General features: G+C 40.5%; 1 protein-coding gene across 2 annotated transcripts in view; it reads right to left on the bottom strand.

Annotated features, from left to right (window-relative positions):
• Positions 1-19,353, bottom strand: part of ORC3 (origin recognition complex subunit 3) — a 31,165-nt gene that overhangs the window by 10,593 nt on the left and 1,219 nt on the right. Inside the window, exons 3-11 of one of the 2 annotated variants that reach the window (XM_084261910.1) lie at positions 17,668-17,801; positions 15,433-15,592; positions 14,525-14,638; positions 11,940-12,073; positions 11,555-11,618; positions 7,738-7,854; positions 6,791-6,870; positions 3,156-3,289; positions 84-163 (exon numbers count right to left, since the gene is read on the bottom strand). In XM_084261910.1, coding sequence (XP_084118036.1) covers positions 84-163; positions 3,156-3,289; positions 6,791-6,870; positions 7,738-7,854; positions 11,555-11,618; positions 11,940-12,073; positions 14,525-14,638; positions 15,433-15,592; positions 17,668-17,801 — 1,017 coding nt within the window. Of the gene's footprint in view, positions 1-83; positions 167-3,155; positions 3,290-6,790; positions 6,871-7,737; positions 7,855-11,554; positions 11,619-11,939; positions 12,074-14,524; positions 14,639-15,432; positions 15,593-17,667; positions 17,802-19,353 lie in introns of both variants that reach the window. The other variant, XM_084261911.1, reaches the window with a different exon arrangement.

Consider the following 19,353-nt stretch of genomic DNA (forward strand, 5'->3'; position numbering starts at 1 on the left):
ACTGGGAAGAACTGCCCCGTGGACAATTAAATCTTAAACGATTCAGTTATGGAACTAGTCAGTAAAGCCTACGCAGGCCTAACCTTCTGAAGATGATAAAGGTCTGTCTTCTTCTGGAGCTCCTTTTGTGACGATACGGACACATCTTGTTCTTGGAAAGCTTCTGCTATTAGAACAAAACTAATGTTTGATATGTGGGGTAAACTCTTCCTGACTGCCTACATATATAAACCCCCTAAACCCAAGCAATTGGAGACATGTTTTGTTACTTGTTCACATAAACCCAAACACAGGCAGCTTGCAAGCCTTGCACTTTGTAAGAGATTGTTAAAAAAAGGAGTCTGCAGTGCAGTTTCACCAACAGGACTTGAAGCAATTCAGCCCGGAGCAAAGGTGGGGCACAAGCCTGGCACATCGCTTGAACGCTGCTTATGTCACCCTAGGTTACACTCCCAACATCTCTAAGTTGAAGAGATTAGTATGAGATACTATTGATGCTTTGGGAGTGCTCAAAAAGCCACATGCTGCGTATTTTTTTCCTTCTTGCAAAAAACAAAGCCAAAGAAAGAAAGAAAGAAAGAAAGAAAGAAAGAAAGAAAGAAAGAAAGAGAGTTCTCCCTACTTAACCCAGAAACTGCAACTACAGGAGCAAAACAAAAGCATTTCTTTGTCCAGTCTTATTCTCATCTTAATTTACAACGATTTTCTGTTTTCACAGTCTTGTAGTTCATTGATGAATTGCATCAATAATTAGTAGGCTTTAGGTAAAAACAAAGAAGCAAAAACTCCCAAAGCACAATCAATGCCAGGGTGAGTGATAATCAAAATCAAAACACGTGGTAACTAGATTTCTTGCCTCACTCATGAAGATAGCAGTAAGATGGAAATTCCACCTGCAGATCACAGAAAAGGCTCCACTCAGCAGTGGCAATCATGGTACATAAAAGCCTCTTGGTGACCTACATAGAATGAGCTGGAATTTCCAGCGCCTGGTGGACATTTGTGTTTGTTTTTAAGACTTCAAAACAGAGAACTTCCTCTCTCCACCACTAGATATTTTTTAATCAAATCCTTTAGCTCACAGTAGACCAAACACAAGGATATTTTGTTTCCTCAAGCTTCATGTTTTATTTTTTTCAGCTCATTAGGCAGTCAGGAAGATGGACTTTGTTGTAGTTTAAAAAAAAAAAAACAATAAAAAAGTTTAGGGTGCTCTGTGGGAGCAACAAGTAACAATTATTGGCAGACTTCTGAAAAATCCTGCTAAAGATCAACAAAATCAGAAACATGCAGGAAGAAGCCACCTAATACAACAAACTATTTGTATAAAGTTTATCTCAACTTCCGCTTTTTCACTTTTTCATTACAGCTTAAACCCACTTTGAAAACAAACTAAAATCATTCATGGATTCATTAGACCTTCACTGCTTTACAAACATCTTCAGATCCTAAGTGAAAATAAACACTGCCTTTTCCATTTTGTAGGTTTGCATGCCCCTGAATTCCCAGTGTTCCTTTTCCTTTATTTCTTCAAGGTAAAAGTCCAACTACTTACAAGCCCTTTGCCTCAATTCTTTTTTTCCAAACTAGATGAATCATAGAATGGCATGGGTTGGAAGGGACCCCAAGGATCATAGAGCTCCAACCCCCCTGCCACAGGCAGGGACACCAACCTCCAGGCCTGGAGCTACACAAGGCTGCCCAGGGCCCCATCCAATCTGGCCTTGAACACTTCCAGGGACAGGGCACCCACCACCTCTTTTGGCAGCCTGGTCCAGCCCCTCACCACTCTCTCTGGAAAAAAATTCCCCCTAATATCTAATCTAAACCTTCCTTCCTTTAGTTTTAATCCATTCCCCCTTGTCCTGCCATTGTCTACCCTTTTTAAAAGTTGATTCCCCTCCTGTTTGTATGTTCCCTTCAGGTACTGGAAGGCTGCAATGAGGTCCCTGCACAGCCTTCTCTTCTCCAGGCTGAACAAGCCCAGCTCCCCCAGCCTCTCTTTGCAGGGGAGCTGCTTCAGCCCTCTGGTCATCTTTGTGGCTCCTCTGAACCCTCTCCAACAGTTCCACATCTTTCTTGTATTGGGGGCCCCAGACCTGGACACAGGACTCCAGCTGGGGCTTCACAAGGGCAGAGCAGAGAGGGACAAGCACCTCCCTGTCCCTGCTGGCCACCCCTCTTCTGATGGAGCCCAGGATAGAACCTTTAGGCATCACTGAGGTTCAAATCCTTCAGTGTGACACACAGAGTTATTTTGAAGCGATGGCCTATTTCCTGCACCACGGCATCCTGTAGATGCTGTTATTATATCTATTCAAATACAGGCAAGAGCCAGTTCTTCTGAAAAAAGCCTCAGTTAACCCTAACCAGCCCAAAGACTGGGTAGCAGCCACACTGATAAGGAACTTAATAGGCAAAAACCAGACCAGAGAACCACTTCATCTTCAAAAGGGAATCGCAGACGAGCGCTTCTCTCTAGTTCAGGGCAAGCGATGAAATTTCTATTCCATAAAAATACTGGAATATGTCCCATTCTCATTTCAGGAATATTTCTGTTAACCTGTCTCTGAAAGACAAAAGGCTGCTGCTCATTTGCCTCACTAAACTTTCAAAATACGTCCTCTACTGTGAGCAATCCCATGTATGGGCCTGACAGGTTACAGCCTGTCAGCAGAGCCCTGACAGCTGGTGCTGGGAGTGCTATCTACATACTCTCATGTGGATCTAACTGAGGGTGTAGGTGGAAAAAACCCTTTGTATACCCATATATTGGATTAAATACCATGTGATAAGGAATTCTGCTCCTATTTGTCTTTCAATACATGTTCTTATTTTTAAAAATGTTTTTAATGATTGCAACATCTGGTAAAAGGCTCAGAACACACATATGACAGATCCAGTGAGTAATGTTTGCTGATCTGTCCAATTTCTTATCTTGCATCACTCTTCCTTGTTACAAAAAGCATGAACCACATGTCAATAAAGAATATAAACATTTCCTAATTTTGTGCATGTATAAAAAAACCCAACTGAAAAATCTGATGGTTTGATAAAATGACAGGTTATCAGCCACTGAAAATGATACCCATTGGTCAGGTTATAAAACAGGCTTCACATAATCTGCAACGGAATGTATGATGGCTCACACCCACCTTCTAGTTTCTGAAACTGGGTCAAGAACTCCTTCAACTCCTCTACTGTCTTATCAAACTCATTTCCAGAAGATGACACAAAAATTTCCACACATTGTTGAAGCATGGTTACCAAATCAGACTTATTCAACATCCTAAAAGACACAATTGTTGGCTGAAGTTGAAACACAGAATGATGAAACAGCTTTCAAGTGTTCTTAGTTGAAAAAAGTTTAAGAAAAATTGAAAAAACCCCATCTTTTAAAGAGAAAAAGCCTCCAAGATTTCAAGCATTCAATCTTGCAATAAAGTCATTTTTTTTCCTTGCTGTCATTCACAGAAAGAAACTTACCAACTTAGATGTCCTTCACATTTTCATGCAGAACTGACAATGAAAGCTTTTCTGATATTCTACCTGAAACCACTTGCTGGATACAGAGTTATAATTTCTGAAACTGTGAGTCAGGTAAAAAAAAAAGCCAAACAAACCCTCATTCCCAAGAACAGGAAATGAAATCGTAAAAAAAATTAGTATGCATTCACACATCCATAAAACCCACTGCTCTCTGCAATTCAGAACGTTTCTCAAACAAAATCAACTATTTAATCTTCATTCAAAAAATGTCACAAGTCCTTGCAAAGATCCAGAATGACAGATGCTGCATCAAGCCAGTACCATGACGTGTGCATGTAACGTCCTTCATGCGGTGCAAGAGGTTCCCATCACTGAACACTCTGGTCTGGAACAATCTCACATTTCTAACTGCCCTTCCCAGTCCATTCTTGTGCTTTTGCTTTGTCTATGCAAAACTAGGGTGATAACAATTGAAGGATTTCAATAGACACAAAACACAAAGCTACACAGAAACAGGAGAAAATGGAAGAATGAATTGAGGGTGATCAGTGTTTCAGACAGTGGGTCTCCACATCAACTACCTAAACATCGGGTAAGGGAGGTTTAAGGAAGGATTTTGAAGAGAATGGGGAAGCTTTATGGATGTCTAGAGGGGCAACTGCAGTTTGAGCTCTCACTTCTGACTGGCAGTTGATGTTAAATGCTTGTAAAGGCAAGAAGCTAGAATCTGAAACTTTAGTTTATCCAATTTGGGCTATTGATTTTTGCAAGTCAGGTGTTGCCTTCAGATACACTTGTTTTGTACAGAAAAAACATCAGGACTTAGCAACAGAAAGGATGACCTTGACCACAAAAAACAGTTAGAAAACACTCTCAAACTGCCTTATAGAATATAATGAGTAAAGAAGATAACCTTCTTCCAGGCCAGACAAAACACAGCAATAGTTAAACACCTCAGATGGACAGGAAATAACCAGATCTGGAGATCTCTGAATGGAAAGGAACTTCAGGTTCTAGAAAAACTTCCTTATGACAACAGTGAGATTACAGGGTACAGAGAACAGCCAAGAGGATGGTTATCACATATCAGGAAATGGTAAAGAACCCTTTTTAACCTTTTGGGCTTGGTATTACTGCAAGGTACACCAGGTATCAGAGAGTGGGCTTCAGATTTTAATTTTGTTAGAAGACAGGCTTAAAGCAGAAAGAAATATCTCAGATCTCCCAAAGAGAAAAAACAAATCTGTCTCTGATTCAGACACAAGATATAGAAGAGATGAAAGGAAACTAGGTAAAGTCCATAGAAACTATTTTTGAATGCTGAAGTGGGGAATCATCTAAGAAGTGCTAAAAGGCTGGTCAACAGCAAAATGGTAACAGTCACAGAAGGGCAGGACTCTGATAGCAGCACGTGATGAATTGCATCAACAGTTAGCAGACTAAACTAGAGTATCAAGACAGGAGACAAGAGGTCAGACAGTCCTCAAAGTTTTGCCACCTGAAATCTTGACCAGATGTCCAAGCCAGTTAGCTCCCCGTAAGACATCAAGTGAGACACACTCCAACATCTCCTAATCTTACCTCTTTTCTGATTGGATTAATCCAATGTGAAGGAAAGCTCACACACGCTCCCCATGTAATTTTTTAGACTCTAGACTAAAGTAAAAAAAGTATTAGCTAGATTGCTGAAGTTAGACAGCCTGAAACCTCGTCTTTGGGGAGAGCACTTCTAGCAGAAGAGATAAAAGCCAGGCTGATGTAGAGAAACAACCAACCACAAAAGGAATTTAATGCAACAACTGAAACCCCCACCTTCAAATATAATTCATGAAGGGCAAAAGAGACCTTGTTACAAATCAAGAAATCAAAAGCTGCTCTATTTTTCACTTTCTAAATACAAGTGAAAAAGAGAAAAAGCTAAAAGCTAAAAAATAATCATCACAGCTAGAATCCCACGTATCTGGAGGAACTGTGTTGAAGGCGTTTTGTTACAATGACAGAATTGCTGGATTTTTTTTTTCATTGCCTGTGAAAGGAATGACCATGAAAACTGTATTTTCTATGAGAAGCTCCAACAGTGGGAGACAGAACCAGAGGAAAAAGCAGAAGGGAGGTGAACAGATAAAAATAAAAGGGCAGTGAGCCAGAATCTGATGGCAGCATCAATTTCGAGATTGGAGGAGAGACAGATGAACTCAGGAAGAAAGCAAATTAAACACAGGGTGAGATAAAGAAGAGATAAAAATGGCCAAGAGTTATTAGAGATTACAGAACAGGCAGTGCAGGAAAGCAAAATGACACATTTGTGGGCAAAGGTTGATAGGTGATTGAGTGCTGTAAACATTCAGGAGTCAAGAGAAGGATTAAGAATGAAAGACTGTAAAAGTGACAAATAAAGCAGGTAACCCTTTCAAAGGGATGAGGGTAGAGAACACAGCACAGTGGTGATGCACAAGAACCACTCAGTACAGCAAAGGTATAGTTCCAAGAGTATGTTTCTCTGCACACAGGAGCCTGGAAAGTTACCCTCCATCCAGCACTGACAGTTTTTCTATGCAATTTCACTGTCAGGCACCTCAAACCTCCCAAGCTGAGAGGCTGGTGAAGAGGCAGCCACAAGAACCGTGATGCATCAGCTCCTTGTGCGACAGAGCCGACGTATTGTTTGGGTGAACGCAGCCATCACGGAACAGCCCCTTGCCATGGCAAAGCATGCTCCAGAGTCTGTGGCTGCAACACTGCAACTGAAGGGCTTTCTATTAGGAAAATTAATCTAAGCCCATTTTCTATTTTAAACACTGACAGACGACACAAGTGTAGGCTCACAATGAGCTCAGTCCCTGTACAAACTGTTCGGCAAAGGAGGCAGGGGGAAAGCAGTAAAATAACAAAACAAGGCACCTCAGATATTCTCTTGGAACAGATGCTAATTCCTACAAGAGATTAAAAATTCGGCCAACTAGAACTAGCAATAAGCTTGATAGTATCTAGTGCACTTTAAAAGACAAAAGTGTGCTGATGTTCTCATTCACACAAAGCAATCTCACTAGATTCAGTGTAATTACCTAGGGCATAAGAGGTATTAGAGAACCTGGTTGATTTTCATGGAAAAACAGGAGAAAACCAAACTGAAAACAGCAGTCAATTATACCTGCAAATGATCCTGTAACTAGCTGCGAACAGGTAACATCCTCACCTTTAGGTTCCAGATAATCAGTGACCATATTCTCCATGGGTTTAGTGGTATTATAACAAAATTAGGGGGGGAAGGACAGGGGAGGGGGGAGAAGGAGGAAATCACCTTGCTAGCTGAAGAGATGACTCATACTCCTCTGTCTCCCACACTTGGTTTTCCAAACATGCACAGTGCAGCTCCCTGATCTGTTATGCAGGTGAAGAAAGGATAAAGTGTTTTACAAACAAAGTAATGCATAACTCTCACAATAAGCTTTTTAAAGCAGCATGAAATTTCTCTGGAGCTTGTTTTCCAGAGATGCAGGATGACTGCCAAAGAAATGACAGTGTTTAGCATCTTACAGAACTAATCTCCTAGCATTGCTGGAGTCTACGTGTTGCTTGGTACCAGGTTTCAAACTAACGCTCAGATGAAGAGAAGTGCAGAGAACAGAGAGGAATTCCAATCAAACACCCCAGCTAAAATGCCTTTTTATTCTCAAACACGCTGATTTGGTAGTTAGGGACAGATTCTAGCAACAGTGTGGAATACATAGAGAACCAACAGACAAGGGAACATGCATAGAATACATTGCTTTTCTAGTGGGAGAAGAAATTTAATGACATTAGAGCAACATGGTCATTAAGAGCAATTACACTGTTCCCTTATAGTCATTTAATTCTGTACACAGTGTTGCTAAAACTCCATCTCTTCAGCTGAATTTGAGTAGCAAGCTAATAACTAGTAGTAAAGAACACACTGTCTGCAGTGTATGCTGTATCTGCACACAAATAATGCCAGATGTGGGAAAGTCAATGAATGTGCGGAATCTTTTGCTTATCGGTGCATCTGTCTCCTCCTAGAAACTCCTTCCTGTTAATGTAAAATTATCAGCCATGTCACCAAAGAAACTACACACAGTTGCCCTCTGCCCACAGCAAGAAAGCAACTGTCTCCATTTGAAGAAGGAGGCAGAGCAGCAGAATAGTAAACAGAGAAAGCATAAATACCAATGTCGTACTTTGAAACAACCCCCCTCCATGTTTCACAGAAATGGAATAACAGTACATCACCTGCTTGCCCAAAGGAAACTTTGGAAGAGAAGATGTGAAAACATGAAAACATCTCAAAACTGAAATATAATTTTCATGGTAAGCATCCAAGTCCTCCAGCAACTTCTGTACAACATTCTATAGGGACAGAATAATTGTTTTGTAAGTCATTCTGACATCCATTTATTTAAAACTCTCATCAATTACTTAAGATTACTCTGAAGTTTTGACATTGTGGCATGGTATGATTTAAATCACCAGTTTTAAGACCTCCATGCAAAAAAGCTGTTATTTCAACAGTTCACTACAATCACATTGCACATTAACTTCACTTCCTTCTTCCATCTCACTGGAGAACTGTTATTGATAAGCACTATTATTTTACCATTTCCAACTCTATGTAGCCTTTAGATTTGGTATGTCATCTTGCAAAACCAAGATTATAGGCTATATCAATTGGCAATGAGAAATTATACAGCTACTTTAACTCAAATCCTTATTATTTGTGTTTTTACATTACAAACACATTTTAAAAAATGTTTCTTATATTGTGGGTGGTTGCTGGTTTTATTAGGTATAACCAAGACCATCAGTTCAAAGAAAATAAAGACATATGATGTGGCTGCTCCTATGGGCTCCTAATTTGACTTCTGTTCATTCACAAATTGAGAACTGCAGAAAAAAAATATCATGTAATAGGAAAAAGAAATCATTAACTGTTGCTGCTGAGTTTACTGGATAGAATATCATTATCACAGGCCTCCCATGGAAGCATATATAACACTTCTAGAAAACTGCACTCAAAATTTCTGCTAGCTGCATTAAAGCACTTTGGGCTCATTACAATTATGTTTGAGAATCAGAAGATCTTCTCTCACCTGTCTTCAAAGACAAAAAAGGGTGTAGAAAAAAAAGACAGGATTCTCTACAGATTTTGTTGCCATTTTGCTCAACTCTGAGCAAATTTTTCTCTTTCCATTTGTAACAGTAAAATAAGCCACTCAAGTTCTCTAAAGTTAAACTGAAACAGCGTGTATAAAAGACTAAGAAAAAAGAAAAAAGAAAAACCTTATCTGCAGGCAATATAAGGAAATACTGACATGTGGAAAGCTTAAGTCTCATGCAGCAAAGACTGAAAGCAACAAAGTCACTTAGTGCTGCAGAGACCCTTCTGATGTTAAAAGGGTTCAAGATGATTAAAAGCATTAAAGGCATTTCTCCCAAAAGACTTTTTATCTATTAGAATTTAAGGGTCACTGATATAACAGCTGTTTAAATGACTTCCAGATAGAAGTCAATTTTAACTCTAAGCAGGTTCATTAAAAGAAAATTATGCCCACCACAAAAAAAAGAAAAAAGCTGAGAGAATAAACCAAGTTCTTTCTAATCATCAATCTTATTCTCCCAAACCCAGAGCATTAGAACAACTGTATTTCCTTCATCTTGTTTTCCAGTTCAAGATGGATGTAGTTAATATACCTAAATGCAGTAGGACTGAGTGTTTGCCACATAATGGAGTGAAAAGGCATGTTCTGTTTTAGAGGAGTTTGACAGATTGCCACATTTACATAATTGAAATGAAATTTACCAGGAAAACTTTCAGTTGTAAGTAATTATGATGTAAAATTGCTTTTTAAAACTTATTATGCTAAAGAGGTGGAACTCTTCCCATGGTCATCAAAAAAGTGGTAACAACACAGAGCATAAACTACAGCTGACAAAAGGTTTTTGCAGGTTTAGGTGTTGAGCTTGAATAGCAAGTTTACCTGGTCCTGAACAAGAGTAGTAAAAGTATACAGCATAGAACCACAGTGACTCTGAAAGTGTTTCCAAACTTTGGAGCACACACAGAATAAGCAGCACCTCATTAATGTAGCAGTAGGGCTTTTTCTCCCCAAGCAGACTACACTACCAGCGTAGCAATGCAGTAGTTGTCCCACACCTATTGTAGGCACTAGAACAAGTGTCTTAAAATTCATCAGGAGCATCACATGCACCCAGGTACAAAAATTCTGGCTTCTTCCCAAAACTTACAAGGCAAGGTTTGTGAAGTTAGGGTTATGTTACTAAACACATGGAGTTTAAAACATAGGAAGTTTAAGCTGATAAGTATTCAGCTTCCAAAGTTGCAGCCTATTACATGGCCTTTGAAACACTCTGGGCTGCTAATTCCCACTCCATCCCTCCTCGCGCAGCTTCAGCAGAAGCATTAGTGCACCTGTGGAGTTGAACTGTACTGGGGAAATCATCCTGCAGAAACAACCCAGCACGAAACATTCCCATGTCTTGTCTTTTCTTGCCAGGTTGCTTTAATTGGATTGTTTCTCTGATTATATTCATTGCACAGCCACGCAAGCGGTTGTGCTGGCACATCTGCTCAGGTGTGAATAAACAGCAAGGGAACAGCAGTAGCCTAAGCTATTTTTGCCGCTTAAGACTATGCATCATAAAATCATGCATAAATCATGTCTTGCCTTGACTACTGTAACTGCACTACACTTGACAACTTGTCTGCTACCCACCTCTCTTCCAGCCATTAACCACTGTTCTTCACACTTGAAAAGGCCTTACAGACCAGGAAGCTCTGCTAGGAGAAATCAATTGCTTTACTGCCAGCAATACCACTTGCCTGAAAGGTTAGCTATACTTGAGATGAAGAATTAGAAGAAACCCTTTACCCTGAGCAATGCTTCCATTGGGAGTACTTCAGATGGTAAAAATAACCAACAAATCTTTGCTGCTGAATTCCTAAAGGCCTCACAGTAACGTTTGTCGGACTTGAAAAAACCCTTAGATAAACAAGTAACAAAATTTTAATCCTGTATGGCATCTAGCCAGGACCCAGACTGCCCTCCTGAGTCAATGAGAAACTAAACAGAGGGTATGGAAAACTAAACAGAGGGCATGGCCAGCAGGTCGAAGGAGGTGATCCTCCCCCTCTACTCTGCCCTGGTCAGGCCCCACATGGAGTATTGTGTCCAGTTCTGGGCTCCCTGGGATAAAAAAAGACAGGGATCTCCTGGAGAGAGTCCAGAGGAGGCTACAAAGATGACTAAGGGTCTGGAGCATCTCCCCTATGAGGAAAGGCTGAGTGAGCTGGGGCTGTTCAGCCTGGAGAAAAGAAGACTAAGGGGGGACCTTATTAATGTTCATAAATATCTGAAGTATGGGATGCAGGGGGAAATGGCCAGCCCCTTTTCAGTGCTCTGTGGAGACAGGACAAGGGGCAATGGCTGCAAGTTAGAGCATACTGAAGTTCCACACCAACATGGGGAAGAACTTTTCCCCAGTGAGGGTGACAGAGCCCTGGGACAGGCTGCCCAGGGGGTGTTGAGTCTCCATCTCTGGAGATATGCCAGCCCCGTCTGGATGCTGACCTGTGCAATATGAGCTGGGGAGCTGCTCTGGCAGGGGGGTTGGACCCGATGATCTCTTGAGGTCCCTTCCAACCCCTATGATCCTATGAAATAACCTCCAAGGTTACCTTCTCATTCACTTCACTGACTTTCCAAGAGTCAGACTAAGTAAGCATTGAAAGACCGCGCCATAAACAAACACTGACACCTTCTTTTTAAGCAGTTACATTTCTAGACATAGGTAAAAATCGACATAAGAAAAGGTCTGCAGCTTTGTACAAAATCAGACCTGGCAGCCCTAAAGATTTGGAATTTTGACCTGCTGATCCTAATTCTCCATTACTGAATACAAAGCACAGTATGTACTGTATGAAAGATGTTACACACAACTATACAGTTCTAAGCCTTGTATTTTATTATGCACCACAAACTAATATATTGGGAGAGTTATATTTGCTCTCCAAAGTCATTCAAAATTTTACCTTTAACACATTGTCTTCTGTCAGCAGTGCGATCTGTTCCTCTGATACTTGACATTCCACATACCTGATGGCAAGAAAAAACAAGAACCTAAAATTGTAATGTAAAGTATGATTACAGAGATAAAAAAAAAAAAAAAAAAAAAGGTCTATTGCTACAAGGCTTCTTTTTTTTTTGGAAAGATTCAAGAAAGGACAGTCAAATCCAGCAAACTGAAAGGCCACTCCAAAGCCCTAAATTGATCTTTCCAGATCAATTTACTTTTGCTATAGAAACTTATGCACAAGTGATCTACAGTTTTCACAGAACTACATTTAGAGATTCCTTTTATCTTTCTTTAAAGCTGATTAAACACAAAATTGTCCAAAAATTTATTTCCCTTTTTACCTTCTAAAAGAGGGCAGTTTTCGAACATTTTCACACTGATCATGTGATAAAGAATTTACTCTCTTCTTAGCCTCTTCCGGTTGGCAACACAATATGCTAAGAGGCTTGGAACAGAAATGCTCCACCATACAGAGCTGAAAAACAAAGCAAGAACAAAATTAACATAATTAATCCTCCCTGCTTTATCCCCCTTTTAATGCTATCTTATGACTCCAGTGTATATCCTACAATGGTAGCAAAGACATTCCTTTAAAAAAAAATCCCGTTACAGTTCAAAATTATCACTAAGTCACTACAAGACACCAGTTATTCAGTTTTAAACACAATCACATCATCACCTACATCATTACCTTTTTAGTAATGATTTAGTAACTCATCTCCCCCGTTACATAATAATAACTATAGCTTGCAAAGATTTTCTATTCACTTATGTGAATTACTGCATTCTTCAGGCTACACATTCAGCTCCAACGCTTACGAGCAAAGAGTATATTTAAAGATAGGAAAAGCAGCTACTGTACACAAGTAAACTTATCACCTAATTTCAATTTCTGTTTCATGTACCCAAAACTACTCTGCTAAACTCTTCCTATGTACAAACATGCTTTATCACTGATTTTAGGTGCACTAAGCATTTGTAGCACCAGGGGCCTGCAGAACAGTCGGCTGTACTCAACACCATTTAATCTTAGAAACAAAACCCCAGTCAAACAGATTTCTTCACTAAAAACTTTTAAAACACAGGAACTTTCAGAGGGGAATGACTTCTTGTCAGAAAAGTTAACATCCCTCCTAGACATGGCGATGACGATCCCTTGTATCGATCACTTCGGAAATCTGATCAGAAACTGCTTCATCCTTGAATACTTCCAGCACAGGAGGACACAGCCCTATGCTGTCAGGGCCAGGCTTGCATTTTTGTACCAAGCCAACAGGGAATGGTTTGGGTTTGTATGGCAAGGTTTTGGTAGCAGGGGGCTATAGGGGTGGCTCCTGTGACAACTGCTAGGACATTCCCCCATGTCTGACAGAGTCAATGCCAGATGGATCCAAGATGGACCCAGCATTGGCCAAGGCTGAGCCCATCAGCAATGGTAGCAGTGTCATGGGATAACTGAGTTAAGAAGGTAAAAAAAGAAATAGGAGTGGCAGCTTTTTGAGGCCAAGGAGAAGTGAGAAGGTGCAAGAAACTTTGCAGACAATAAGGTCCATGAAGGAGGGGGAGATGCTTCCCCTGTGCCAGAACAGACATTCCCTTGGAGCACCTGGAGAAGACCATGGTGAGACAGGCTGCCCCCTGCAGCCCGTGGAGGATGGTGATGGAGCAGAGATTCTACCTACAGCCCATGGAGACCCCATGATGCAGCAGGTGGAACCTCCTGAAGGAGGTTGTCACCCCATGGGCAGCCTGTGCTGGAGCAGGCTCCTGGCAGGACCCGTGGCCCTGTGGAAAGAGGAATCTATGCCAAAATAGGTTTGCTGGCAGGACTTGCAACTCCATGAGGGACCCATGCTGGAGCAGTCTGTTCCTGAAGGACTGCATCTTATTGGAAGAGGCCCATGAAGAACTGTAGCCCATGAGAAGGACTCATGTTAGAGAAGTTCATGGAGGACTCTCTCCTTTTGGAGGGACCCCACACTGGAGAAGGGGAAGCATGTGAGGAGTCCTTCTCCTAAGGAGGAAGGAACAGCAGAGACAACATGGGATGAACTGACCACAACCCCCATTCCCTGTCCCCTTGGTGCTGCTCATGGAGAGGTAAGAGAACTTGGGAGTAAAGTTACATCCTGGAAGAAGGGGTGGGGGGAGCTGTTTGGGTTCATTTCTCATTGTCCTCTCTGTTTTGAGTAAGCTAGATTCTTTTGTTGTTGTTTGTTTTGCCTGTGATGGTAATTACTGAACAATATCTCCCTGCCCTTATCTCCACCTACGAGCCTTTTCTTACATCTTCTCTTCCCTGTTCAGCTGAGGAGGTGGAGTGGTGAGCATCTGGCCTCCAGCCAGGGTCAACCCACCACAGGCAGCATTAAATCTTTATGACTTTCAAATAATAGGAGTTGAAGCCTAAGAAAGCCAAGCAGGTCTGTCTGCAGGAAGATACTACAGCTGGGATATTTCTCCTGGCCACTTTTAACCACAGAATCTTAGTTATCAAAGACTGTGAGACACTCAAAAGGTATGTAACACTAAAAGGGCACATTTAACTAACTCATAGAAAGTGACGCTTTCACAATTCTGCATTAAAACTAATCTCAGGGACTATAAATTCTTTAGACAACTCTCACCTGCAATCTACAAAAGCTACAAGGAGACTCAGACAGAGAAATACATCTAGATATGAAAATCTACACAAGCCAATAAAGATAAAATTATCATGTTCTGTATAGACTATTTCTGTAAACCCTGAAGACTTCCACTTTGTCTCCTGAGCAGGTAAATGTAAATCCTGCATGGCTGCTTGTAGCACAAAAGCACCACATCCAATTCAGTGAAAGCAAGACTAGGACCCAAGAAATCTGACATTACCTAGTAGCTATCCATTGTTTTCACAATGATAAGCTGAGTTCTTGTTACCATTGCCTACCTGAAATCCTTTGATAAAATTCTGGACAGAAAAATCATGGTATAAGAATATGTTGATGAGAACCTGCAGAGCTTTCTCACCCAGTTTAAAGGGAAACTGAGTTGTCAGGAGCAGCTAAGGGAAACAAAAAGGAAAAGTAGCCATTGCAGAAATTATTTCCTGAATTCAACTCAGCAAAATGTATATATACAGTTTCATACAACTCTTGGTAAGCATTATTAACATTCAACTAAATGAGATACTAAATATATATGTATATATGTATACACACTGCCAACTTCTAAACCCAGTATTTCTACTAGAATATGCACACAAAGATTGAATTTCAGTTTATTATTTCAATATCTTTTTCTAAATACCTTTCACCAATATGCAGTATTTGAAGTTAGTTTTGCTTAACACTATTTTAGTATCATTTTGTTAACTTAAAACCAACAGAATAGACATTGCTGCAACAACCAGCTATACTGCTACTTTCAGCACAGGTTAACAGCAATTCCAGAAACGCCCCACAGAGTGGTGTGCCAAGAACCTCACAGGCACAGCACCTACATGGCTTGACCCTTTGGATAATGCCACTAACTTCTGACAGGCAGTAAATTCAGGCTGAACTGAGTTTCTCTAGGTTTAAAGCAATGTTTTCCTGGAATAAAGTCTAACTCAAATTAAAGCACTACTTGAACAAGGAGGTGGGAACGTCCAAGTGTAATTGCCCAAGTACGTATGCACAGAGTCAGTGCAAATGAGAGATGAAAGCAGGTGTGTGAGTGCATCCCAATGAGAGAGGCAAGCTCTCAGTGTTAAATTACGCTGCAGCCTTGAGTAGAAATATCCCAAATCCACAGGTCTCATGAACACATTCCACTGTGCTTGAACACACACTCCACCCTCCCATTTAAGGGAATTACCTTGTCAATTATAGTAGACAGGTGCTCCTTACAGGAAAGGGACTGGAAAAGCTCTATGCACAGCAGAGAGGAAACAGAGTAAGGCAGTAAGCTGTGGATAATCATTGGAGACGTAGCGATTCCAAAAACCAATACTAGAGGGAATTCATGGATATGCTGACTAGATCATGGAGGAAGGGAGAAAAAGAAAATAGTTACATTATGGAAAATCATTGAACAAATGCATTACGTTCCTACTACAGCACTGAGCTCAGATGTGGAAAGGGGCAACTTAAAATAATTGTTGCCAGTGAACCAAAAGAGTTTTGATGCAGAGTAAAATGAAAAAGAAAGGAAGCCCTAAAGTAGAAAAGCAAATTAAATTTCAAAAAGTAGCACAAAAATCATCTTTCCAGACAGAGTACTGTATTGGTCCTATCTTCCCCAAAATATTTTTGAATATTTGAGTATTTATTTGAATATATATCCAAAAAAATATTTTTGAACTGAACCGTATTTTTTCAAAGAAACAGAGAAAAATAAGAAGAAACATTACACAGCTAACAGTATCAAGACTATTTACTAATTTTATACCAGTTCATCATTTAAAAATAAATATGAAACCCCTCTAACGTTCTATGTTCTGACTACACTGAAAAAAAAGAATTTGGAGAAGTTGGATTTCAATGTTCTTCTTCAGATTATTTAAAAGGAATGCTTTGAGAACTGATAACCAAGACTGAATGCTATACTCCTCATGAACAGCATACAAACTATACTGAAAACACTGTATTTTCTATTATTTCATCATTATTTCTCAGTTTGTTGGGGCTTTTTGGGGGTTTGGTTTTGTTTTAAATTAGTTTCAAAGAGAGGATTCTGCTATCTTAGATCACTTTTAGGTTAGAATTGCCAATTTATTCCTTTCCTCTGTTTTCACCACAATTATTTCTTTAACTCCTCAGTATTCACTGCTAGAGACTGAAGCACAAGAACAATAAACTTCACATATCATTGTCCACTGTTGATAATCCAAGAGTATCAGAGAAAAATTGAATCTTACAATTACCAAATCAGAAGTACTTCTCATATTTACCCACATCACCCTTATTATTAATAAACTCAATCGCTACAATTACCCCACAGATATTTTTTCAAAGTATTAGTCAAGCCTGCTAAGCTTCTATTTTATCCATATTCTACTTTATTTTAATCAAGACAATCTTAAGTTATAAGATCATCTGAATCATCTAAACCTTTTTTCTCTGAAGGGACACAGAAGTTCATAAAAAAGTGCATCTGCAAGTAGTAAACTGACAGACTTGAACCGCACTTCACCTACGTTCCACATGCTCATAGTTTAGGTATTTATCCCTGCCACAAAAAGGAAAATAAAATACCAAGACTTAAAAAAACAATTAACATCTCATTTTCACCTGCCTTACACTAATTATTTCCAGAAAATTGTGCATTTTGGATTTTGCTTCTTCAAACAGAGAACCCATCTGCCAGATCCAAAGTAGAGAAGTAGTTTTATTGAGGGTCTCAGGAAGTGACATGGCCCAGCCTGGCTTAGACGGTGGGTCAGATGTGCACACTGCAGCTGACATAACCGTACAACTGCAGCCCCAAATTTGCTGCAACTGTAGTTTCAACCTAAGGACTAAGTGCAAGATGCTCTTTTTGGAGAACAGCATGGGTTTTTTATTAGAATGCATGAGATTATATTAAGGAAAACAGGTTAAGGAAGGACAGCAGCACAGGAGCACCCTAAGTAGATAGAGTCAGCTACTCATTACAGATCTTGGCCAACATTGATGAATTCTCTGGGTAAGTTTTATATACTCCCACAGGCAAGCTAGTGACCTTTAAGCAGCATTACGTCAGTAGTCATATATAAAAAAAATACACTCTGAAAACAATTTAAAAAGTCTACAGAATAAAGATATAGGCATCTTAAAAAAATAGTTTCACAATCACAAACCCTGCAAGACCTAATACCAATCAATCCTTTTATGTAAAGAATTAAATCATGCACCTCGAGCCAGTCCTTAGGCACTTTGGTTCAGAGTCCCAAGTTAGCTTTAGGATAATTTATCACCAAAACCCAGCAAACAGGTTTTTTCTCAATCACTACTGAAAAGCAGAAGCATCAATACTTGATGCCAACTCTCCACTGGCCTCTGTTACACTTCAAAACAGCTGCAAATAGAAAACGGGTAAAAGAGTGAAGAACTCAACTTCAGGGCACATTACCTGCTGATGACTATGAAGTCTTGAAGTACTTTTGTTGTGAAGCTTTCCATGTCTTTGAATATAACCACAACTGGAGGAGATAGCCAGAGTGTAGAAAAGGAAGTTCTCTTTCTTGAAGTTTCAGAATCTGTTTTCTTTAAAGCCATTCATTATGCAGTAACAAACAGAAGACAGGGAAATAAAAAACCCAAATCACATCTACACTATTGTAATGCTACTAAGACATGACTGAATATTGTATTAACAAATATAGTTGTATTAATTATTAGCACCAAGAGTTGCAAATGTTCTTCCTTCTCTTTAGCACTACTGGAAGCATAAAGCAGAAGCAAATTTTAAAACCCCACATTCTAGAAAGCCAGAAAAAGCTCTGTGGGGCACAACTGGTAAAATTCTGTTGGGGTTGAGGGAAAAGATTTGGGTACATGGATGTTGCCCGTTTCCTATAGCTTTGCCCAGTAATACGAAGAGCATGTACACACTAAACTTTTGTTTAACATACTGCTCAGATGAAAGTCATCAGAAACTCATGGCAGAAACAAGGTTAAAACTTTATTAAATGCAAAGACACGAAAGCATTCTGAAAGTTATTTTCTCACTGCTTGTCAATGCAGCATGCGCCACAGGTGACATAATGGCACATCAGCGCTGCCACGGTGCCTTTCCCCTGGATGGCTGGACTTTCTTCAAGTTTTCACAGAATGGCATGGGTTGGAAGGGACCCAAAGTATCATTGAGCTCCAACCCCCCTGCCACAGGCAGGGACACCAACCTCCAGGCCTGGAGCTACACAAGGTAAGTAAAGATGGGTAGAAGCAGAACGACCAGAAAATCAGAAATTTCTTCCCCATCCTCACAAATAAAGACTTCTCTATTTTGAACAGCTACCATAATTTCCTTATAAATCAGAGATCACATGCATTCCCCAATTCTCACCATGAGGTTCTTGAGCTACAGCAAAGGGGAATCGTAGAATGGTCTGGGTTGGAAGGGACCCCAAGGATCCCTTTGTTCCAAGACCCCTGCTACAGGCCTGGATCTACACAAGGTTGCCCAGGGCCCCATCCAAACTGGCCTTGAACACTTCCAGGGACGGGGCATCCACCACCTCTTTTGACAGCCTGGTCCAGCACCTTACCACTCTCTCTGTAAAGAACTTCCCCCTAATATCTAATCTAAACCTTCCCTCCTTTAGTTTTAATCCATTCCCCCTTGTCCTGCCACTGTCTACCCTTTTAAAAAGTTGATTCCCTTCCAGTTTGTATGTTCCCTTCAGGTACTGGAAGGCTGCAATGAGGTCCCTGCACAGCCTTCTCTTCTCCAGGCTGAACAAGCCCAGCTCCCCCAGCCTCTCTTCGTAGGGGAGCTGCTCCAGCCCTCTGATCATCTTTGTGGCTCCTCTGAACCCTCTCCAACAGTTCCACATCTTTCTCGTATTGGGGGCCCCAGAACTGGACACAGGACTCCAGCTGGGGTTTCACGAGGGCAGTGCAGAGAGGGACCATCACCTCCCTGTCCCTGCTGGCCACCCACCATAATAATAAACAAAGCATCTCAGCACTCCTAGGAGAAAAGCATCCGGCACGTAGCTGAATGCAATCTGAGCTTCTAGTTCTGAAATAAACATGATAAAATGGCACTCTTTGCTTGTTTTTCAGAATTCTGCAAGGCATACCCTATCAAAGG

This window comes from Gallinula chloropus (genome assembly GCF_964237585.1).
Source record: "Gallinula chloropus genome assembly, chromosome: 3".
NCBI classification, from domain to species: domain Eukaryota; kingdom Metazoa; phylum Chordata; class Aves; order Gruiformes; family Rallidae; genus Gallinula; species Gallinula chloropus.